Source organism: Canis lupus, chromosome 31, assembly GCF_048164855.1.
Source record: "Canis lupus baileyi chromosome 31, mCanLup2.hap1, whole genome shotgun sequence".
Taxonomy (NCBI): Eukaryota; Metazoa; Chordata; class Mammalia; order Carnivora; family Canidae; genus Canis; species Canis lupus.
In genome coordinates this window covers 20730963-20755616 of record NC_132868.1, presented here as the reverse complement: position 1 = coordinate 20755616, position 24654 = coordinate 20730963, and the positions used below count along the sequence as shown (strand labels likewise).

Genomic DNA, 24654 nt, shown 5'->3' with positions numbered 1-24654 from the left:
GTTATTTATTTATTGATTGATTGATTGATTGATTGAGCAGATAATCCCCCAAAGAAGTATGACTTTTTGGAATCAAATGCAAAACATAGTAATAGCAATAAAATATTTTCCACCAGTCACATAAGGAAGATTTTAAAGTGATGTTACTTAATGCTGAGGAGTGCTCAGCGGTCAAATGGTACTCAATGGTACCTTGGTCAAATGATGGTACAGTTTGACACAGTCCTCTTGGAAAGCAATGGAAATATATGTCAGGAGCTTTAGAATTGTCATTTACTTCATTTCACCAATGCACATCTGAAAATTTTCTTGGAAATAATCATAGCCCAGAGAATATGCAGAAAGATGGTGATTATAGCATTATTTGTATTATGAGACATTTAAGCTTTGAATTTTATTTTAATTGAAGTATAGTTGATATACATTATATTAGTTTCAGTCGTACAACATAGTGATTCGACAGTTAAATAAACACCACTGGGGCGCCTGGATAGCTCAGTAGGTTAAACCTCCAACTCAGTCTCAGCTCAGGTCTTGATCTCAGTTGAGAGTGCAAGCCCCATGTTGGGCTCCACACTGGGTGTGGAGCCTAGTAAAACAAAACAAAGAAAATACACAATAAATGTAGCTGCCATCTGTTAGCATACAAAGTTATTACAGTATTACTGACTATATTCCCTATGCTATACTTTTCTTCCCTGTGACTTACTTATTTTATAACTGGAATGTTATACTTCTAAATCCCCTTTCTCCTTCACCTACCTTTAAATTTTCCACAGTGGAAAATTTTAACCTATACAAAAGTAGAATAGGTAAATAAACCGCTATGTGCTCATCACCCTACTTCAACAATGAGCAGTATTTTGCCTATCTTGTTTTTGTAAAAAGTATTAAACCTACTTACTGTCCAAAAATAGGAGAACAGATGAGTAAACTGGGGTACCTTTATTTAGAGTGCTATGAAGCTTTTAAAATAACAGAATTATATATATGCTATTATCACAAGTTTGAAAATTCAAAAACTAACATCCAATCTGTAGAAAAAGATATGAAGTACAATACGATATTGACTAGTTTCCCTTTGATGGTGGGACAGTAGATGATTTCTTCCCCCTCTATTTTTAGATATGTTATGTACATTCCATAAAAATTATGTATTGTTATAACAAAGAAACAACAAACAAAATCTGAAAGCATTGCACCTGAACTAAGCACAAAGAATATGCCAGAGCAGGTTCACAGTTACTGAGAATAAAGGTGATGGATTTTTGCAGCCCATGCTTATGTGAGCATTCGTCTGCCACATATGTTAATGCTTCATACTGAACTGTATGTCAGCTAACACATCCAGATCTTTAGCCCACCATCCACTATGTGTAAGTGATTTGACCCTGAAATTGTATTCCCTTTATTTTGACTAGCGTTGTCCCTCAGGGTAGGCAAAGATTTCTTGTGAAGAGATGACTCTCCCATTTCTTCTTTATTTCCTAAGCAGGATTCCAACTCATACTTCATGCACTTATACACTCTTCCTAAAACAACCACTTCAAACAATTCATGTAAGATAATTTTGTTTTATCACAAAATAAATTCTTTTCAAAATTTCTTGTTCAAATCAATTATAGTGAGATCTGACCAAAAATTTATTCTGCTCTTGATTAATAAACTAGATCTGCTTTTAAAAACTGACATAGTACATCTTGAAACAGTTAAGGGAGGGGGTCACCTTAAAGAAAATGTATAAGTGGAAACAACAACAGCAAAAAGAAAATGTATAAGTGAGTTTCGTTTCAAATCAGTTTGTGAAAAAACCTTTGTTTCCTAGGTATGCCAAGAAGCCTTTTCACACAGATGTCCTTCGAGATAATATGGATCAGTCCGGAGTTCTCCTCTGGGTGAAAGCAGAACCCTTTATAGTGGGTGCCTTGCAGGTCCCCCCTCCATCCAAGTTCAGTCTTCACTATCTCAGGAAGATATCCACCTATGTGCGAACCCGGGCCATGGAAAGGGCTTACCCACGCCTGTACTGGTCTACGTGGAGGCACATTGCATGTGGGAAGCTGCAGTTGGCTAAGGATCTGGCGTGGCTTTACTTTGAAATATTTGATAGTCTTGCAGTGAAGACGCCAGAGGAGCGCCTGGAATGGTCTGAGATCCTATCCAACTGCATGTCAGAGGATGAAGTTGAAAAGCAAAGAAATCAGGTATGTATTTAGATGTATGTGTATGTGTGTATAATTATTTTGAGAAATACACTATCTTTCATTTTTGTACTAGCTCTGCAGTGTGTGGTTTTAGGTTAAGGACTGTTGTGATCCCGACGTGCCATTTTTTTTTTTTTTTTTTAACTGTTCCAGGTGGGCAGTTTTTAATGAGTTAGCCCTCCTTTTAGCAATCCCTATTCATCCCTTCCAAAGCCACGATGTTACAAGAACCCTATAACTGAAAGAGAAAATACTTTCGTTGACTTTAAAAATATTTTAAGGTAAGTCAGTAGTTATGAACCATTGATATGTTACAGTCTGGGAATGTGACTATTTTTAAGTGAGCATGTGCTATGTGCTGGGATTCAAAGATGATTGCAACAGCATCCCTACCTTCATGGAGTTCATAGACTAGTAGGGAAAGTTAGTGTGTAAAAGAGTGCTATTTGATAATGTGGAATGTATAATAGTAAAAGTATGCATAAAGTACAGAAATAGAATAGGGAAGAGAATGGTTAGTTCTCACCAGAAAGGTGAGACATCAGGAAAGACTTCACAGAGAAAGTATATTAATCAGAGCAGGCTCATTACAGTAAGTAACAGGCAATCTTGGCATTTCAGTGGCTTAACACAGTAACAGTTTATTTCACATTCATGCAGCAGTATAACACAAGGCATCTGGTAGGATGATTCTCTAGGCTGCTGTTGTCCAAGCAACGACTCAGGGATCTAGTCATCTTCTGTCTTCTGGAACCATAATTTTATTATTAGCTTTGCTGCAGTTAAAAGCAAACAAAAATGAAATTGCAGTGGCTCACAGTAACAAAGGTATATTTCTTGCTTATTTTACGTGCAGGCTACACTTTAGCTAGGGCTAAAGGTTATGGCTTGGCTCTATGTGTCTACTCATTTTGGGAGCCAGGCTGAAGAAACGTATTCTGTATAGGTCATGCCTATTCTATGACAGAAGAGAAGAGCAGCAGAGCAGGAGAAAACTCATGATGCTCCTTAAAACTTTTGTTCTGATGGGACATAAACTATAATTAGTTTCATTCCATCGGCTAAAGCTTTGTTCTATGTCCTTGTCTAAAATCAGGTAGGTGGGGAAGTAAACTACCTCAGGATGTGGGGAAATCCCATGACCATGGGTCAGCTGTATAAGCCTCCTAGAGGATGTGGAAGTGAATGATTACAGGTATCATACCATTTGTCCCAGCCATACCCACTAGGGCCTCAGAGTCCTTCACTTCCGGTTTTTTTTTTTTTATTATTATTTTATTTTATTTTATTTTTTTGTGGACTGTTTTTGGGAGACTCAAAAGTGGCATATGTTAATCCACCCACATTCCATTGACTGTAACCCAGTTATATACCATGTCTAACTTCAAGGGAGGCCGACGAATGCCATCTAAATGTGTGCCCAGGAAGAAAAGAAAAGGTATTTAGTTAGTATCTAGCCATTCTCTGCCACACGGGGTAATATCTAAACAAGGTTTGGAAATTGAAAAGTTTGACAAGAAAGGAAAGACATTATAATTATTCGTTAATTAAATACTCAGTGCCTACTATGTGTGAGGTATGGTAATGTATACTGGATACAGAGATTAATAAAACCTTCAAGAAGCTCCAGATTTTTTGACTGCTTGTTATGTGCTAGATTCTATGCTAGTTACTAGGACTAAAAAAATGAAAAAGATGAGAATCTTACAGTCTCATGAAGAAGGTGGTATATGAATAACGATAATATACACATAATTGTTAAATGGAAGTATGTATAAAATCAAGGAATTTTGCTGAGTTAAAAAAGCCAATTCCCGAAGGTTATTATACTGTATGATTCCATTTATATAACATCCTTGAAATGACAAAATTATAGAGATAGAGAACAGATGAGTGATTGTCAGAGGTTTAAGGAAGGGGTGACGGTGGGAGGGAAGTAGGAAGTAGGTGTGGCTATCAAAGGACAACATGAGAGATTCTTGTGTTGATGGAAATGTTCTGTAACTTGACTGCATCAATGTCAGCACCCTGGTTGTGCTACTGTATTAATAACTTTGTAAGATGGGAAACTGGATACAGTGGACAGAGGATCTCTCTATTAGTTCTTATAACTGCATGTGAATCTACAGCTATCTCAAATTTAATGAAAAAAGCAAGCATTTAAAAAAATATGTAGAATCACAGGGTTCTGATTAATTAAGTAGTTCTAGATGGTCCTGAAAATCTGTACTTTTAAGTTCCTTAGATATAGCCATTTTTAGCCAGGTTGGCTAAAATACAGCTGTAGGAGATGTTATTACATTTTTGTGTCTCCTATATGTGTATGGGAATGAATATGTGAGGATAATCCTGAGCTTCAAATCCTGAGCTTCAAACCATATCCTCCTTCAGATAAGAAATGACTTCTAACCATCTATCAGAACGATAGTATTTTTTTTAAATCAAACACTCTTTTAAGAACTTGATAAAAATCTGAATCCTCTTCCCCCCACAAGATGCACATACACCAAAAAATTACATTCAATTCCTGATTTATATTGATACCCTAAACTTTGTTGATAAGTCACTTAGGTTAGAGTAACCTCCGTATTTTGGTGAGATCTCCTTCCTGTCTTTGATCTATTTATTTATTCAAGTGACTAAAGTTTGTCTTTTTTTTTAACTGCAATTTTAAACTTCTGAAATAATATGCTTTTAAAAAGTATGTACTTCATCCTCTCCTCTTCATAGATTTTGGGGAGAGAATATCTATGGCCATAGATGCTACCTAGCTTTCCGAGAAGGTAAGTGACTCCAGTTTCATTAGTTCTAGAAACTCCCATATCTGGACATCAGAGACATACATATCAAAGGCTAGCAAGTTTCTACATTTTTCTTTTTAGGATTGGCAAACTGTTGTGAATTTATTTTACTGTATCTAATTAGTTATAGACTAGAGACTTGTGTGGTTAAGGACATGTGTTCATCATCTCTTTTCTTTTTGGACAGCTTTCAGTGGACACCCTACAATTTCTGCTCTTCTTATACATACAGCAGTTAAATAAGGTCTCCCTGAGGACATCTTTGATTGGAGAAGAGTGGCCTAGTCCCAGAAATAGACCTCAGTCTCCTGACCTGACTGAAAAATCCAGTTGTCATCCTAAGGTACTATTAAAATTTTGGTCTCCTCCTTTGAAAGGAACAATTTATGAGGGAGATGATTTGGCTTCATTAAAAATTGTGTTGGGATTACTTATATAAGCCAGTCATTTGCTGGTGTGTTTTGTTTTGCTTTTTTGTTTCTTTTCCTTATTATAAAACAAAATAAATATTTGCAGTCTTAGTCTAAATAGAGAAGTAATTTCCATTCCTTCATTGACACAAAAATCACATGATTTGGGGGCAGATTATTCACTGTTCTCATTAGCATTCTTATTATTGCAAATGTTAATGAATTTGAATCTACTCATTTGACTAAGTTAGAGTAAATGAGAAGATGTAGTGTTTGCAAAGTCAGTTGAAATCTGAAAAAATTTCTATGAAAATATCTTCTCATGTTTAAGTGATGTGCTTTGGTATACTTAAGTTCAGCACGCTTATGTTATGTGACAATCAAGAAGTTCAACTTAACTGCCTCACGTGAGTTTTAGAGATTGTGTTATTTCTTCTTTCTGGTTTTGTAAAGAAGGCTGAAATGTTTTTACCTGTTTATGTAAAAATATTCTAAAAAATCTTTAAGTAAAACATGGATCTCAGTATTACTGCCATGTGCAGGTTCTTTAAAAATGTTGTGAGGCAAACAAAAACCACCACAAAAGCGTCTCTGATAGTTGGTACTTTTATAATCTCCTTTTTCAAGTAAATCTGTCCACCCTTATATTCCATGATACAATTCCTTCCTGGTCATACTGCTTATTCTTCATTTTTACTCTTCTTCATGAGCCTCCCCACTGGCCCCTACAGGCCACTCTTCCCCCAGGATTCTATTTGGGGCAATTTTGTCTTTTCACTAGACATAGTCTTTAAACATAATTCTTCTCTTCCCGTGATTTTATATATCTCAGTGACTCCTGAGTGTGTCTCCATCCTGGATTTCCCTCCTCATGTAGATGCCCTAACTATACCTTAGATTCAGAATGTCCAAGTCCAGATGTATTAAAAAGGCCAATCATTGTCTGTTCTTTCCACACATTGTTTCCTGTTGAATGGGCACTGTATAGAGATGGTGTTTTGAACTAAGTCAGCATTCACATTAGCTCTGCCACTTAATGTCACATAATTTTAGGCACGTTGGTTAATTTTTCTCAGCCTTGGCTTCTCTTTTGTAAATGGGAATGATAATGCCTATTTCTGCATGGCTGTGAGAATTCAGTAGTTCATTAGCATAAGGCTTGTTGCATAGTAAACATCAGTTAATGGTGACTCTTCGTTTGTGCTATATATAGCATGACCTCTCCCAACAACTGATTAGACCAGAGATGGACACTTGACTAGAGTAACCCATTCATAGGTATGTATTTGAAATTGGTCTGATTCAAATTGATGACCTGGCTCAATCAGTGTCCCTAGGACCTGAAGAAATTACCAGTTTGTGATGGGTGCTTGAGCTGGCAGCTTAGGTGGCAGTGGTACCAGAATAGCCACCATGTTCATGAGTGATCTGGACTTATAAGGATTAGAAACTCTGAGGTAATCAGAGAAAAAGAATAGAATGGAACAGACGGGTAGAGACACTGGCCTCTGAGAGAGAACCAGGCTCAAGATGGCCTTCCAGTTCCAGTTCTGATGAGGCCTACGTGTACTTCATCAAAGTCTTACTTACTCTGCCTCCAAAACAATTTTTGTTTTTAAGATTTTATTTATTTATTCATGAAAGAGATAGAGAGGCAGAGACATAGGCAGAGGGAGAAGCAGGCTCGCTGTGGGGAGCCCCATATAGGACTCGATCCCAGGACCTGAGTCAAAGGCAGATGCTCAACCACTGAGCCACCCAGGTGCCCCCTTCCAAAAGAATTCTAACTTAAAAGTCTGTCCCTTTTTGGGTAGCTGGCCCAGTTAGTGAAACATGCAGCTCTTGATCTCAGGATTGTGAGTTCAAGCTCCACATTGGGAGTAGAGATTAATTAAAAAAAAAAAAAACCTTTAAAAATAAATAAAAGCCTACCTCTTTTTTTACTTTCATAGGAATATTTTATAGGACATAATGACATGTTAGGGGGGCCTTTATTTCTATAATTAGATCTATCTGGTCACTCAGCTTTAAGTCTACACTCCACCTACTATGCTGAACTTTCTAAATACAGAAGGATTATGTCTGTTTCCTGTCAAAACTCCCATCATTGATTATCATTGTCACTGTTTTTATCTTCTGTTCCATGGAGCCACCTCAGGCCGACTGTGGGTGAGGGGGATGCAGTAAGTGAGATGAAGAGCGACAGCTCTGCTTTGACATATTCTCTGGTATCCAAATGAGAGTTTATTAAAAAGAAAAATGGTATTGCTATCCAGAAAATAGTTTTGAAGTCCCTGGCACACAAAATAAAGCCCATATGCTTTAGTGTTTCATACAGGCCTTTCATGATTGGTCCCTGACTACCATTTTTACTTTACTTGACACTTCCCAGCATTCTTCCTAAAACTCACCCAGAACTTCCATTTTTCTGGACATAGCAGGTAATTTTACTGCTATTAATTTTTGCATATGCTATTCTGCAGGCTGAGAATGCCTTTTTTCCTTGTCTGTTTGCATAACTATCAACATTAATCAAGAATCTGTACAAATAGCACTTTTTTTCCCCCAAGAGGGGTTCCTTACTCCTCTGAGGCTCATAGCGTGTCTTTACAGATCTCTGCTATAGTTCTTATCCCACTGTGTAATAGTTGCTTATATTGTCTTTTCACTACATAGGCCCTGAGTTCTTTGAGGACAAGAACTATGTCCTATTCAGTTTGCATATTTTGTCACTTAACACTGCTCATACCACATAAGAGATATTCAAGAAGTCTCTGTTAAATGAATGAGCCAAATCATTGAAACATCTGCCAACTCAAAGCTTATTCCAAAAGTGATAACTTCTCTTAAATCTAGCTACTGTAAGATCAGTTGCATTGTTACATCTGGTGGAATTTGAAACTCCTCCTGTAACATGAGAAGGTAAATAAAGAAACCCAATGCTTCATCAAATGAATGTCCCAAGGTAGCTATTTTTTTTCAAGGTAGCTATTTTTATGTTAGATCAAGACTTAGAGTATTTACTAGCTGTGTGACCTTGGGTAAGTTTCTTAACCTTTCTGTATAACCATTTCCTCATTTGTAAAATTGGCATGTTAATGGCATCCATTACAAGATGGTTGCTAGGATTAAATATGTTAAGGTTTGTGTAACACTTCGTGTTGGCACACACGAAGGGTTAGCTATAGTATTACTTCTGAATTAGTTAAGAAAGGAGAGAATCTGTTTATACCTATCACATGTATTAAAAAATCTTTATAAGGTTTATATTGTTGCCTTAAATGCTTTTTTAGGAGAGGAGACAAACTGGAAATACAAAGTAATTAAAATACAAAACGTTCAGGTCTTGTAAAATCTTTTCTGTTAAGAGTGCTTTATTTTGATATTTTTTAGAACTGGAATGATTACAGTCACCAAGCATTTGTCTGTGATCATCTATCAGATCTCCTTGAGCTACTTTTAGATCCAGAACAACTCACTGCATCATTTCATTCGACACACAGCAGCCTAGTCTCTCGAGAAGCTGTCATGGCTCTCAGCTTTCTTATTGAAGGTACAGTGAGTAGAGCCAGGAAGATATATCCACTTCATGAACTCGCACTGTGGCAACCACTACATGCAGAAAGTGGCTTCTCAAGGATCTCGAAGACCTTTTCTTTCTACAAGCTGGAAGCCTGGTTGAGAGCCTGTTTGACTGGGAATCCATTTGGTACATCTGCTTGCCTTAAGTCTGGAAAGAAATTGGCTTGGGCTCACCAAGGTATTTTTTTCAGTATTTTAACCTGTATTAAATTGCATGACAAGTTAAGGAACCTAGTGTTTTCTGGTGTGTTAATAATCACACAGCTTCTGTAGAAGACCTAAAAAATATTGCTACTTATAGAGAAAAAGGCAACAGCTCTCTTTTGTCTATGACTATTTCCCTCAAGGCAGCAATAGTCTGAGAGAGTTGATTTAAGAGTCTGGGTCATTTTGGTCAGTTAATGGAACTCCAGCTTCAGCCAGTTCTCTCTTTGCTCTGTTTTCCTCCTTTCTTTCTCCCTCGCCCTCTCACATGCTCATTTGTTTGAGGTTTTCCTGTTTTCTCTGTACCACAGCCGAATTTGGCCTTTCCCCAGTTACAACCTCAGAGAATTGATGTAAAAATGGGGTCCTTTTTAGGTACACAGATACAAGCAGATTAGATTTTTCTAAATTGGAAATTTCAAGTTACAGGAGAGAAAATTTGTCTTTGATTGCATCATATACTTATTACTGACAGTCCAGCAATGGCTAACAGGATAGGTTCGGGTGCTGAATGACTTCTGGGGCCCAGGTATAAGTTTAAAGAGAAGTAGGTGAGGCAAATGCCAGGCAAAATTAATGGGGGGAAAAAAAAAGAGAGAGAGAGACCTAGAATATACTTCCACAATCTCTGAATTTCAAGGTAAAAGAAAAAAGTTTCCATGTAATTAAATCAGTTTTGTATCCCATTTTCGAATCAGTTTTGAATCAGATGATTGAGCAATGTCTATAGAATCTCAAGCAAAAAGATTGTGATCCAAGAATTCTATATTCAGCCAAGCTATTGCTCTAGTATGAGGTCACAGGCTTCCAGATATCTTAGGGTCCCATAAATATGTAGGACATACTACATAATTCTTGATGGTGATAAAAGAATATAGGTTCCAGTAAATATGTAGGACATACTACATAATTCTTGATGGTGATAAAAGAATATAGGTTCCAGTAAGTTTTTAAATGTTGTTACAATAGTCACTAGTTGGAAAAAGAGGCTATCTAATCTCTTAGGATTATACTGAAATATTAGCACAAGTGGATAATAGGATCACAAATAATTTGTACCTTCTTTTAGCACTAGTATTTAAACATTTTCTACAATAGCCACATATTACTTATTTTATAAAAGGAAGCAATAAGAATTGTTTTTTCAAAAAAATGTAATAGCATACTTATGTGACCTCATATTTGGCTAGTATTTTTTACAAGGGTGTCCTGATAGCTTTCAGAGAAGTATACTCTAACTAAGAAGCCAATCATAATGGTGAGACTGTACTAGGAGGGCAACCCCTTCACAGATTTTTTGAGTATCAGTTTGTGCAAGGTACTGTGTGTGAAAGGAAGATGTGCTCTCATTTACTAATGATGTAGGGATTAAAGACATGAATCCAAATAGAATTCATGGAATGATGTGGTAAGTAGCTTAAGAGGGTTATGAAATTGGTATTATGGCAATTTCAAAAGATTAAGGACTGGGATGATAAATTAAGGAAACTTGCAGAAGATATTTGAGTTATTTGAATTGGGCCAGCTCTGTCACTAGCTAGCCATATGACCTTAGCCACAATCTTGAATGAACTTTAGACCTTAAAAAACTTTTATGACAGACAATTATGAAATATTACAAATATACAGAAAAATACAGAGAACGGTATAGCAAACACCTCTTCACCCCATGCCTAGATCTAAAGTTTTTCCAAATCTTACATGTATCTAATTGTAGATATGTAGACATGTAGACATATGTAACCTCATATGGTTGATTGTGTGTCTTTGATTTGAAACAATCTCATTTATTTATATTTTTCTCAAATAGTTGAAGGGACGACCAAAAGAGCTAAGATTGCTTGTAATACTCATGTGGCCCCTAGGATGCACCGCATGGTGGTAATGAGCCAGGTTTACAAGCAGACCTTGGCCAAGAGCTCAGATACTCTGGTGGGGGCACATGTAAAGATTCATCGTTGCAACGAATCTTTTATATATTTGCTGTCTCCTTTACGGTAAGCACAGTCTTTACAGTGTTCTGATATTTTGATATTTTCTTTGGACTAGATTGATCCTTTTTTGCCATCAGAGAATAATTTTGTAGTCAAATATTCTTTTATCTAATTCTCATTCAGTAGAATTTACCTCATTTTTTTTTTTCATTTTTCAGATCTGTGACAATTGAGAAATGTAGGAATAGCACCTTTGTCTTGGGCCCTGTACAGACTGCTCTTCACCTCCACAGCTGTGACAACATTAAAGTCATCGCTGTTTGCCATCGTTTGTCCGTCTCTTCCACAGCAGGTTGCATCTTTCACATTCTGACGCCTACACGCCCACTTATTCTCTCTGGAAACCAGACAGTAACTTTTGCCCCTTTTCATACCCATTACCCAATGCTGGAGGATCATATGGCCAGGACTGGCCTTGCTACGGTGCCTAACTATTGGGATAATCCGATGATTGTGTGCAGAGAGAATAGCGACACAAGTGTCTTCCGACTCTTACCACCTTGTGAATTCTATGTATTTATTATCCCCTTTGAAATGGAAGGGGACACAACAGAGATACCTGGGGGTCTTCCAGCTGCCTATCAGAAAGCACTGGCTCAAAGAGAACAGAAGATACAAATCTGGCAGAAAACTGTGAAGGAGGCTCGTTTGACAAAGTGAGTGTTTTCTAGAATTGGTTTCACATAAAACTCCGTGGGAAAACAAATTAATCTGTCCATGTTTACAGCTGAACTAAAGTAATAAAAAAGATACAACGTGTCTTTTGTTGAGGTCAGTATTCCAGGCTGTTTGGTTGGGGTTGGGAACAAGTAGATACTCCAGAATTAGACTCCCTTCTTTTCAGAAACTTTAGTTGATAAACAACTTATATTTATGAAAGGTCATATATAGAATATACCACATGATCCAATACTTGATGAATTGGTTTTCATTTTTAATTTACTTCTCTAAACTATATTGGTGGTTCTCAACCTTAGTTTTGCATTAGCCATCCAAGGGGCTTGTTAGAAATACAGATTCCTGGCTCCAACACACCACAGACAGACTCCCAAGAGTGGCTTCCTAATACTGCTCCATGGACTAATGCTAGTTTTTGTCAAAGTTTTTCCTAATCCATGGTAAAATGTGAAAAATAAGTGTGGTGTTTTAAAACAAAGCTAAATTTAGTCCACTGAAAATACTGTATTTTATTCTGAAATTATATCCTTCCTAAACTTGGGTGCTAAAATATGTTGTTTTTAAATTCCATGCTTGTGATAGTAGATGATCATGGTTTATTATGTTCACTGCAAAATTTTATTTCAAGGGTACTAGTCTGAACTCTAGAAGCCAGGGACATGCTGTATGGTTACTAGAGATTTAGAAAACATCAGTGTGGGTAGGCAGGGAAGGTCTGTGGAGGAAGCAGAATTGATGTTGAGCCTGGAAGAATTAGCAGCGTTTGGATAGGAGTTGAAGACTGAGCAGAGTACTTCTATTGTATCTGACCAATCGTTCTGTTGTTGCTGTTTTGGTGGCGGTGCTCTGATGTACAGAACTCAACAGAGCAGTTATTTGGAGGGAACAAATGGAGAACTAGAAATAATGTCTATCCCATGAAAGTGTTCATGGGATAATCACCTGGAGTAAAATGAACATGAATTAGCATTCTTACATTTTTTTTATTCCTAATGGCATTTTTAGGGATCAAAGGAAGCAGTTCCAGGTACTTGTGGAGAACAAGTTTTATGAGTGGTTGATTAATACAGGACATCGCCAACAGCTGGACAGTCTTGTGCCCCCTGCAGCAGGCTCCAAACAAGCAGCAGGATAAGACTCCTACGTGGAAACGTTGGTGGGTATTTATAACATATGCCTCTTAAAACATATTTCTTGGGAAAAGCTGACAAGCATACAAACAAGCTGTGCAGGATATTATGTTACTGGCCACTGCCACTTTTTCTCCACCAGACCTACCAGCATGTACAGACTTTACATACCCACTTCTACTGCATTTTATAGTGAGAAGACCAACCATAGGCTCCACCTTTGGAATAATGGGCAAATATAAAGGCCAAGTTTTGCCTTATTTGCTTCTTGCCTAGTACAGGTTGTACTGTCTAAATACACTACTTTCCCCATACATAGCTTTCAGTTTTATTTCCACCTTTCTAATACATCTTTCATCTTTCCCTTCACCCACACACAAATCCATTAAGTTAACTGATCTTTGTAAATTGCACATATAAACATTAATAAATTACTAGAATTAATCCAAATGAAGATTTGAATACTAAACTCTGGAAGGTCACAGATCCAATACAAGAGAATCTTGATACAGACAAATTTACTAGAAGTTATTTAATCCAAATGTAAAATACTCTCTTAAAAAATAGAAATTAGTTTACTTTTCTATTTTGAAGTCTTTTTAAAAGACTAATAGACAATAGACAATAGAAAAACAGACAAAGGACATCAATAGTTATTGATAGCAGAAAGATACTTATAACGATACTTTTACTTAAAGAAATGTAAGATATCATTTTTCTTCCATCAGATTGGCAAGAATCAAAAGCTGGTATACAACACTGGTAAGACGTATAATTTTCTGCTGGAAGAAGTGTACATTTGTGCAAAATCTTTGGAGGATAGTTTGACAAAACGAAAATTGTAAATGCACACATTCTTTGACTTAGCAATTTTACTTCTTGGGATTTATCTTCTAGATACACTCATTTATGTAAAGATCTGTTTAAAAAATGTGTTCATTGCAGCATTGTTTGAAATAGTTGTAGCCCAGAAACAACCCAAGTGCTTCCCAGGAGAGTGCCTAAAGCTGGTGCCTAAAGCATTGGTTCATCCAAGGTAAAGGATGCATTTTTAAAAAGAATGAGGTATATCTGTAGGTGTTGATATGAATCATCTTTAAGCTGGGGGTTTGGAGGGGTTAAGGCAGAAGAGGAGGGGTAAATTATTGCCTTGTATGTTTGAAAAAAGAGAGGGATTATTACATATACTTATATGCTAATTATATGCCTTAAAAACTTCTGAAAGGATACAATATGTCTAGGGTTAAAGAAAACTTTTAATTTTTTTTTGATACAGAATTCACATAACATGAAATTCATCTTTTTAAAGTGAAGGATTCAGTGACTTTTATTAATGTAGTCAATAAAAGTGTGTGCAACCTTCACCATTGACAAATCCAGAACATTTTCGTCACCCTAAAAACAAACCCCATACACATAGTCATTCCTCATTCCTCCACTCTCAGTATCTTCTCTTTTCTCCAGTTTTTGACAACCACCAATCTACTCTTTGTCCTCTGATTTGTCAACTCTGGACATTTCTTATAAATGAAATCATATAACATGTGGCCTTTGTGCCTGGCTTCCTTCACTTCACATCATGATCTTAGGGTCATGAGTGTAGCGTGTGTCAGTATGTCATTCCTTTTTATGGCTGGTTGATACTCCATTGTATGGATATTCCACAATTTATCTGTTCATCAGTGGATCTGAGATTGGAGTTGTTTCCCCTTTTCAGTTGTTTTCACTTTTATTGTGAATAATGTTGTGTAACTTTAGTGTAAAAGTTTCGGTGTAGACCTACATTTTCAATTCTCTGGGTATGTACCTAGGAGTAGAATTGCAAGGTTATAGGTTTAACTTGTTGAGGAAATGTTGAACTGTTTTCCAAAACTGTAAAAAACTATTCTTTATCATTATAGATTGTTCGCATTTTAAAGTGTATATTACTTCTTACAAAAAAAAAGAATTTTATAATATTTAATAAATGCGGAGATTAAGAATCAGAAATCTGATGAAGATTATCCAAAACAAATGGGAACTATAAGAATGTGAAATTTTAGTTGAGACTAATATTGATAGCCTATAGCCTTTTCATGTCTATATATGAATGTCTTTTTTTCTATTTTGAACTGATATGACCCTCAGAAAAAAGGAATACAATTAATCTTAAATGTTATGTATTTTGTCAGTCTAAACTTTCATCTGACCTTGATTTATGTGATTTTATAAATATAAGTTTTCTCCTCATTACTTGCATGAAGACAATAGAAAATTCAGTTATTAATATTTTTCTTTGGTTATTTTCAGGGCCCTGGTAACAGGAGGATGGATAGAAGATGGTACACATCTTGAACATACATTGGGAAGATGCTCTTGCTGCTTAAGAGACATTGGGGCTCTTTCCTTCCTTTTTAAGACCGTTCTTTGATTTTCATTCCACACTGATATATTACTACTTAGGTCGGATTTTAGATGAGCTTCTGTCATATAAACGTATTGTTTATAGCACATCAGAAAACCAAAATGAAGTTGATGAAGGCAGTTTCATTGTATGTTACTATTAAAGTGATTGAGTATAGATTTGCAAGTAAACTTCACATTTCAGTTTGTATGATGAAAGGGTATCATCCTTTCTAGAGTTAAATAAGAGTTTTCTAGTTCTTTGTAACTATTTAAAAGGAAATTGCTGTTCCTTTTAAAAAATGATTGGAATGAAAGCATAGTTTGTTGGTGTATAAATATAGCAGAAATAGTTTTATACAAAGATATTTTAGTCCTTAAAAGTATGAAACAATGAAATTGTGTAAAATCTCTATTTTTCATTTTCTGCTCCAATTTTTCAATAAGCAAACTCTGAAAAGTAATTTTCTTCTTTTGATAAAAAGATAAAGTTTTACTTTTAATTTTAGAAAAGGTTTTATGAGGGAGGAAAGAATTTTTCCTCTATCCTTCTAGGTTCTTTTGGCTTTGATCTACTAATTAAATGGGCATAAGACAGATTAACAGGAGGAAACAATTTTAATTACATATCTTTGGGTGCCTCATAAGAACATGAGTCCCAGGAACAAGTCAGGCAGTTGGCATATATGCCACCCTGAACTAAGGAATGGAATATCGTCCTAGGGCTTCAAAGAGGAAGAGGGTAATTCACAGGATGTTAAGAAGAACAGATGGGAGGCAGGTAGATGTTTGCCATGTCATACAGTTAGTTGAGTCATTCAGATTAAAAATTCCCTCTGGTAATGGCGCCCCTTCTGAGCCAGGCCCCATATCTGAATTATTTTAGGTGGTTAAGGGAGGGAAAATGTTTTTCTTGAACCTGAGAGGTCTTGATAATTTTCAGCTCAAAATCCCCACATGCTACAGTAGCACATTTTGGGGGTCATGTATTCTGCTCCCTCTTAGTTACCAGTGTCATCCTGTGATGTTATATGAAAATAAAGTTTACATTTGATTGGAAAAGCTGTATTCTTTAAGATAAATGAAAAAATTGGGATCTCTGGGTGGTGCAGCGGTTTGGCGCCTACCTTTGGCCCAGGGCGCGATCCTGGAGACCCGGGATCGAATCCCATGTCAGGCTCCCGGTGCATGGAGCCTGCTTCTCCCTCTGCCTATGTCTCTGCCTCTCTCTCTCTCTCTCTCTCTGTATGACTATCATAAATAAATAAAAAAATAAAAAATAAAAAATAAAAAAAAGATAAATGAAAAAATTATTAAATTATTAAATAATTATTAAATTATTAAATGAATCTGCTGATGAACATTGTTTCTTATGCTAACTGGTCATTGAATTAGTAATTATTATCAAAAAGGGGCTTGATCTTTTATTTCTAAAGTGAAAAATTAACTCTTAGAATGTGTATTCTAATTGAGGTTTTCATCATTTTTATCTTAAGATGAAATTCAAGAGAGAATTCAATAAAGAAACACTGGAGTAACAAGTGTTTTGGAAATTGCTATTGGTTACTGAAATTAATGATATTACTTAGATATATTCCAGTTTATCAAATTCAAAGCTAAGCATAGCTTAATAATTTCTCAATAATCTTCTTATCAAGGCACGTTTCCCATTTTCTTTTTTTTTTTTTTTTTACGTTTCCCATTTTCTGAATCAACCGTAATATATCTTGGGGCATCCAAGATATTGTTGCATAGCTTTATTAGTGAACATGAGGAAGATGGACTTTTAAGAAGAGTATGTTTGACCAGGAAAATGAAAATTGAGAAGGATTGCTATTTCTTTGAATTTACCTAAAATAGGGCACCTGGGTGGCTCAGTCAGTTAAGCATGTGCTTGGGATGAAGCCCTGCATCAGGCTCCCTGCTTAGCAGAGAGCCTGCTTCTCCCCTAGCCCCTGCTTATGCTCTCTCTCCTCTCTATCTCAAATAAATAAATAAAAATAAAATCTTAAAAAAAAAAAAAGAATTTACCTAAAATGTAATCTCATTCTAAAAGTCAGAGGTGTAGTAGGTACCAAGAAGTGTCCTCTAAACAGGTCCTCATATGATATCATGGCAGAAAAATGCCACCAAGCAGGCAGCAAGTTGGGCTTAGCTCAACCTTTGCAGGATAATTCCCATGGTAGCTTTCTGTCTCTCAGGCTGCATACTGAAGAGCCCTTTCTTATGGATTAGAACTTGCATGTATGTCCTGAAAAAACTTCAAACCTAACAGTTGCAAGAATCTGAATCCCCACACAACCCTTGTCTAGATTTACTGCTTGCTAATGTGTTGCCACATTGACCACTCTGGACAGTAGTAGTATTTTTGCTCAGCAATCTCAGAATAGGTTGCTGACATCTTAAACCTTTACTCCTAAAGATGTTAGCATGTATTTCCTAAAAATAAAGACATTCTCCTGTGTAATCATAGTACAAATTATTAAATTGATTAAATTCAGGAAATTACACAATTTCATGATACACAGCCTGTAAACAATTTTTGCTAATCATTCTCAAAAATATCCTTTGTAGTGACATTATCCAAACAAAAGACCACGCATTGTGTTTAGTAGTCAGTAAGTTTTGTTCCTTTGGAATGTGTCACTTCTGTTCAGAATTAGAGGGTAGTCTTTTGACTCTCCTATAAGCTCTGTTGAAAAAAGAAGACATTGGGGATTTCAAGGTGGCTGCTTGCTAGAAAACCAAATTGCCCAGGTAAGAGGGACGTTTTTGTTTTTAATTTTGAAAACTTTGGCTGGGTTTTGGTGCCTTGACTCAGCAAAGTCTATAATGCAGCAAGGCTTGGTAAGCATTAGAAGGGGTACTGAAGCTTTCCTTTATTTCATAATCCCAATTGTTTTTCTAGAAACCATCAATAGCCTCTAAATGACTGACTCAATTTTTGGATCCTATTCTCATGACTAAGCAAATGTTTGATTTCAAACCAGCCCAGTATAAATGTCTCTGTGCCTCTAACTCTCTGTAGCTATTCCGGATTCCAGCACCGGGGAAACCAATCTATGCAACAAAATGTCTAAATCTGGAACCAAGGTAAGTAAGCGGTCATGCTGATTTTTACCCTACCACTTTCTTTTCCTTTGTGCCTCTTTTACAGTGTTTCCTTTCGTTTGGAACGTTTCCTCTTTTCCAATGTACCTAAAGATACATTGAAAGAAATGTGGAGAAAAGCTTTTGCTTCCTTGCCTGCAGGTAAGTATGATAGTGATTTGAAGGCTGGGATTGGGAGAGGAGATTAGGAAATGCTGCTTATGTTTTTTACTGTAACAGAATTACCCAACAGTTGTATTAAGGGTTTATCTTTGTGTAGGTGGGGGGGGGCGACGTTCAATACTGTACAGGTATATAGCGTGCAAATGTCGTCATGATTTCTACCTCTCACCAACCAATACATTATGAATTTCCACAGGAATAGTACATACTGATAAAAGGAGTACATGGAGTAGAAAACATTTAGTATTTGGTTAAAACTCTGTTCTGTGAGGGAGGGGCGCCTGGCTTGTTCAGTTGGTAGAACATGTGATTCTTGATCTTGGGGTTTTAAGTTCAAGCCCCACATTGGGTGTAGGATATTACTTAAAAATAAAATCTTTATTAAAAAAATCTGCTCTGTAAAAGTTAGCATCAGTCAGTAATGTTCTAGACCAATGAAGTGAATTAAGTCCCACATATCCCCTTCATTCAAGCGGTTACTCTTATCCATTTCCTAAAATAAAGTGCTTACTTACCTTAGGAAAATTGCCTCTAAAATACTTAATTCACAGTTGGTGGACTGGAAATTGATCTCTTAGGCAGGGCTTTAGGAAGGAGGGAATCTATCTTCATTCTTTATTTTAGCTCTTCCATTGGCCAGTGAGTATAAGGCAAACCCATTGATGCCTGATTTCCACCCAACTTTTTACTTTGAAAAGTTTCAAACCCATTGAATCTTAATAAGAAAGACATGTTGAACAGATACTTGAATATCCCTCACTTATATTCTCCAATTGTTAACATTTTGCTATATTAGGTCTCTCCCTTTGTACTAAACCACTTGACAAATAGCAGACTTAATTCTTTTGCCATAAGTATTTAGGCATGTATCTCCAAAAATAAGCACACTATCATTATCTTGTCCCCTAAATTTCTCATAAATACAATACCTAATATTCAGGCCATATTCAAATTCCTTCCTGTTGCTCCCCCAAATGTGCTTCATGGCTGGCTTTTCCCCTGATACAGGGTCCAGTCAAGTCTCATGCATTGCATTTGGTTGCCAGGTTTAAGCTTTTCTTCCTTTAGCTTCTTTTATATGGAAAAATCAGCCCTACCTTTTTGTTGTTTTTGAGACATTGACATTTTTCAAAGTCCAGATCAGATGTCCTGTAGCAAATCCTGAAATCTGCGTTTGTCTGATTGTTTCTCTATGTTTAGATTCAGAGGAAACTGTCTTTGGCCAGAAAGTTACATAGGCAATGTGAAGTATTCCCTATCGCATCATGTCAGGAGGCACCTGTTAACTTGTTCCAGAATTAGGTAGTGCCTGATTTTTTTTTCACTTGGAAAATAGAACTAATCATCATACTCATTATCTAAAAGATTGTGGGAGAAGAATGAGACAGTGTCTTTAGTGCTCCAAGGTTCTTGAAAGGACGCCATGCAAATCCTGTAGGAAAGAATTGTAAGCCCTTAGAGGAATATCCATGTGCCTTGAAGGAAGACTGTTACAGAACCTTCTTCGGGGCAGCCCGGGTGGCTTAGTGGTTTAGCGCCACCTTCAGCCCGGGCCTGATCCTGGAGTCCTGGAATCGAGTCCCATGTCGGGCTCCCTGCATGGAGCCTGCTTTTCCCTCTGCCTGTGTCTCTGCCTGCCTCTCTCTCTCTCTCTGTCTCCCATGAATAAATAAATAAAATCGTAAAAAAAAAAAAAAAAACCCTCTTAGATGAAAAAAAAAAATCCCGCTTTCAAAGATTTCCAAGGTAGTAAGAGTGTGCCTTCTTATTTCTTGTAGCTGCACTGTTTACGTGGTTAACTCACCTGCTTGCTGAGCCAAGAGAGCAAGTTAATCTCTTACTCTTTGTCCATTGCTTCTCCCTTTCCCTCCAGTTCACTAGCAATTTAATCAGAGTTGTGTGGGCTTGGCAGAAACAATGCATTTTACTAAATTTGGTTTTGTTACCTCTGGAATACTCAACATTTTTCTTTCTGCTGTATTGGTTTAGTAGGCTATTTTTCAAAAACCAAATGAGGATGAGAGAAATTTTGTCATAATTTATAGGGAAATCTCCAGCACTATTTCTTAGCCTACTCTACAAATGTTTTTGCCCAAGAATCTCAGCTGACCATAGAGTAGATTTCATTGTCCTTTTGCAAATGGAAATTGAGTAGAGGTACAACATTCTCTGGGCTCTGAGATTTGGAATGTCTCCACTGACAGGAGAGCTTGGTTCAGTAATGGCTCCATGGCAACAATGTACTTTGTTTTAGCCCTGGGATGGTTGGCTAGTCTGCTGGAAGGGTAGACAGCAAGGTGACTTTATAAAACATCCTGTATATTTCTACTTCTCAGATATAGATTTTAGCCAGGCAAATGTGCAGAGGGCACTAAGTGTGAGAAACATTGAAGTAAAAAAGATAATAACTTTATTTCCTATAGCATATCTCTTGCAAAGCCTCTTTTTTGGTGAATAGTTAACCAAAACCAAAGCTAAATTAAATTAAAGTTGAATTAAGGAGTTTAGAATCAATTAATTCTTAGTGAAGTTACCTTGGTTTTCCTAAAGATCTTTCCACAGGCTTTGGGAAAAGCGTCTAAGACTTAGTCGTGTTCCATTACTAAGAGAGTGAATGGGGTGTGTAGGCAGGAAAACAGCAAAAGGGAGATAAGACTCACTTGCCTGCAACTAACTCATAACTAGCTATTTAGGGAAGTCATTTAATTTCTTTATCTGTAACAATACTAACAAAAGTTTATTGGCAATTATGAACCAGAATAAGTGTTTAATTGGCATTATCCCTCCTCAGAACAACCCTCTGCAGTGGATATTGTTACTCAGTTTTACAAATGTAGAGCCTGAGCTCTAGAGAGAGGTCCGGTGGCCTCTCCATGGTCACAGAGCTGGTAACTAGCAGTGCTGCAATTTTGTTTTCATCTGTAAACTGGGACACCATATATCTCTAAATCTGTGCTATGCTAAAATGGGAAATGGAGTTGGAAGAGAGATTTGGGAGGGGAAGGGAGGAAATGAAGTAGATGATTTAGGGGTAACAGTTAGGTGTAAGGGAGCTCGTAGAGAACAGGAAACAGAAGAGTGGAGAGAGAAACAGGAAGGGTAGATTAAGGTGGAAGGAAATAACCATTAGTCAGTAGGCTATAATCTAGAAGGGCTCCCCTGCGGTAGAAAACATTGAGGTTTTATGCCCTTTTACAAGTCATTTTTGGTTTCTGCCTGTCCATCAACACTTACATCCAATCAGTCACCAAATCCTCCATTCCTTTGACTGTTTCCTCAGTGTCATTCATCTAATAGTTGCCATTTGGCTGGCCCGCATCATCTCTCACCACACCCATAGCAACCACCTGCTTCTACGCAGGGGCCACTCCATTGCGTCTCGCAAATCATCACCAACGGATTCTAGCAGGGCATCTGTGACTTTATTTCCTTTTTTTTTTTTTTAATTTTATTTATTTATGATAGTCAGAGAGAGAGAGAGAGGCAGAGACACAGGCAGAGGGAGAAGCAGGCTCCATGCACCGGGAGCCCGACATGGGATTCGATCCCGGGTCTCCAGGATCGCGCCCTAGGCCAAAGGCAGGCGCCAAACCGCTGCGCCACCCAGGGATCCCTGTGACTTTATTTCCAAATACTTCACCACATACTCTATATGCACCAAGCTTGGTGAACTACTTGTCCCTATAGTGGGTCATGTTTTTTTTTATTCCTTTGAACAGGCAATCCATTTTCCTTTGCTTCTGAAAACCCCCGCCTTATCCTTCAATCTTCACCTCAAAGATCCTTTCTAGACTACCTCCCTTCGCATGAAAACACCAGACATGATTTTCTTCTTTTAAACCGATAAAGCAAATTGGCCACAAGGTGGCGGCATAACGCTAGGAGATCAACTGCTTGAATCCATTACCCCTGGTGATTTCAGTTTAAATTATAAACCAACATTGACATTGGGTTGTGGAATTGCAGAACAAGAAGGGGCAACCTCTGCAGTCCATTTGGTCTAGTGGTTTTCAGAAACTGCACTATGAAGCCCCAGGAGTGCCTAGGAACTTTTATCTCCTGTTGCAAACCAAAAAATTTTATTTTATAGCTAGCTGGGGCTTCCAATCCAGTCTAGTCCTTTGATTTGAAATATGGGAAGCTGGAGCCCAGAAAGGTAGCTTGCCTAAAGTAGTAAGGCTGAGTGTAGAGATGCAGCTTGAGAGCCCAGGTTTATTATTTCCTGTTTCTCCGGGCTGCATGCTACAGTGCCATCACAGGCCTCAGGTTTACCCCAAAGGTTGTGGTAGAAACTTGGTAAGAGTTTGAGGCAAAGAACATTCTTGACTTGTCATCTTGTTACTTTGTAACTACTCTGTGGCAATAAAATAATACAGAACATAAAATATTGTCAGGTGTATGCTCTATATATCCATCTAAAATAAGCTCTTTACAGCAAAGGTCTACATTTTATTTTTCTCTATGTATCTTCCATATCACCTAGAATGAATTTATGCATTTAGAACTTACTCATCTTCATCTCACAGTTATTGAAGGTTTGTCCATAGCTTAAATAAGGCTGCGCCTTTGCCCATGGAAGAAGTCTAATAGGAGTCTGATGGGAAAGAGATATGTAAGCAGATAATTTACTTTCTAATGTGATAAGTACAGTGAGTTATGGGAACAAAAAGGAAGAAGCAATGAACTTGGGTCTGGCTTATCTTTTGTTTTGCTTCATTTTAAGCCTTTAGGAAGTTCTGATTCCTGTTGCTGACAACCAACGTTGTCTGCCAGAGGATAGGTGTTGTGAGGTGAAGTAGAACTCTCTTATTTCCTCCTCAAAACTGAAGAGAAAGGAATGTCCAAAGTGAGGAATGTGTTCTTGGTTTTAATTTTGTTTATGAAGAAAGCCACCCAACTCCCCAGTTCCTCTCTTTGTCGGCCTTGCACCTCAGATCACTTTCTATGAAGACAAGCATTTCCAAGGCCGCCACTATGACTGTGACTGCGACTGTGCAGATTTCCACATGTACCTGAGTCGCTGTAACTCCATTCGAGTGGAAGGAGGTACCTGGGCGGTGTACGAAAGGCCCAACTTTGCTGGCTACATGTACATCCTACCTCGGGGCGAGTACCCCGAGTACCAGCACTGGATGGGCCTCAACGACCGCCTCAGCTCCTGCCGAGCTGTTCACCTGGTGAGTCTGGAACCCAACCCTCCCAGCTCGTTTGCTTGCCTACCAAGCTATGGTTCTCTCTGCCTCTCTTTTCCCTACTCCCTCCCCCATTTTTTTTTTTTTTTTTTTTTACTTTTATGTGAAAGCCTTTTCTTAACATTTCTCTACTCTTAATGGGGTGTTTTCTTTTGTTGGCTGCTGAGGCTTACATAAAACTTTATGTCAGCTCATCCCAAGACTGAATGACGAATTACATCCGGAGCACTCTCTCTACCTCCTGAGGACTTTAAGGCACTAAGTTTCTCTTACTGAAAGTCACCTGTTTCAGTCAGTACACCGTAGGAGATGGGAGATCAGATCATCTAGCTTTCAGGATGGTGGGTTCTGAACCATGCTGTTCTCGAAGTTGTTGAACCGTTGGTGATTTTCATGATGGTCGCTGTTTATTTCCTCCTGTGTTTTTCCAGTCTAGTGGAGGCCAATATAAGATTCAGATCTTTGAGAAGGGAGATTTTAATGGTCAAATGTACGAAACCACCGAAGATTGCCCTTCCATCATGGAGCAGTTTCACATGCGAGAGGTCCACTCCAGTAAGGTGCTGGATGGTGTCTGGATTTTCTACGAGCTACCCAACTACCGTGGCAGGCAGTACCTCCTGGACAAGAAGGAGTACCGGAAGCCCATTGATTGGGGTGCAGCTTCCCCAGCTGTGCAGTCTTTCCGCCGCATTGTGGAGTAATGATTTGGATGGGGCCATGGGCTTCTCCCTGGGGGCCACATGCTGGCTGGCCTTGTCATACAAATAGGCATCATAAATAAAACAATTGGCATGCATTCCA

The 24654-nt window shown here is 37.6% G+C and overlaps 2 protein-coding genes and 1 long non-coding RNA gene across 10 annotated transcripts in view; 2 read left to right on the top strand and 1 right to left on the bottom strand.

Annotated features, from left to right (window-relative positions):
* TBCCD1 (TBCC domain containing 1) overlaps positions 1 to 16447 on the top strand; it is a 19648-nt gene extending 3201 nt beyond the window's left edge. For 4 of the 8 annotated variants that reach the window (XM_072807747.1, XM_072807748.1, XM_072807749.1 and 1 more), the window contains exons 2-8: positions 1826 to 2204; positions 5193 to 5348; positions 8809 to 9175; positions 11012 to 11198; positions 11354 to 11851; positions 12879 to 13029; positions 15293 to 16447. In XM_072807747.1, coding sequence (XP_072663848.1) covers positions 1869 to 2204; positions 5193 to 5348; positions 8809 to 9175; positions 11012 to 11198; positions 11354 to 11851; positions 12879 to 13008 — 1674 coding nt within the window. In that variant the 5' untranslated portion in view covers positions 1826 to 1868 and the 3' untranslated portion in view covers positions 13009 to 13029; positions 15293 to 16447. Of the gene's footprint in view, positions 1 to 1825; positions 2205 to 5192; positions 5349 to 8808; positions 9176 to 11011; positions 11199 to 11353; positions 11852 to 12878; positions 13030 to 13731; positions 13766 to 13948; positions 14040 to 15292 lie in introns of all 8 variants that reach the window. The other 4 variants (XR_012021847.1, XR_012021850.1, XR_012021848.1 and 1 more) reach the window with 3 other exon arrangements.
* On the bottom strand, positions 55 to 20840 carry LOC140622147 (uncharacterized). The gene is made up of 3 exons (XR_012021851.1): positions 20463 to 20840; positions 19756 to 20090; positions 55 to 2980 (listed from the first exon to the last, which is right to left on the bottom strand). It is a non-coding gene; the product is annotated as an uncharacterized lncRNA (long non-coding RNA).
* Positions 16695 to 24654, top strand: CRYGS (crystallin gamma S). Its single transcript, XM_072807755.1, has 3 exons — positions 16695 to 18478; positions 23593 to 23835; positions 24282 to 24654. The coding sequence occupies exons 1-3, from the start codon at positions 18458 to 18460 to the stop codon at positions 24552 to 24554; spliced, it is 537 nt and encodes a 178-aa protein (XP_072663856.1). The 5' UTR covers positions 16695 to 18457; the 3' UTR covers positions 24555 to 24654.

What these genes read in the sequence shown, in the direction of transcription:
- CRYGS (XM_072807755.1), top strand. Translation starts at nt 18,458, where the DNA reads ATGTCTAAATCTGGAACCAAG. An exon ending in TGTCTAAATCTGGAACCAAG is followed by an intron (nt 18,479 to 23,592) that starts GTAAGTAAGCGG and finishes CTTGCACCTCAG; the next exon opens with ATCACTTTCTATGAAGACAA. An exon ending in CCTGCCGAGCTGTTCACCTG is followed by an intron (nt 23,836 to 24,281) that starts GTGAGTCTGGAA and finishes GTGTTTTTCCAG; the next exon opens with TCTAGTGGAGGCCAATATAA.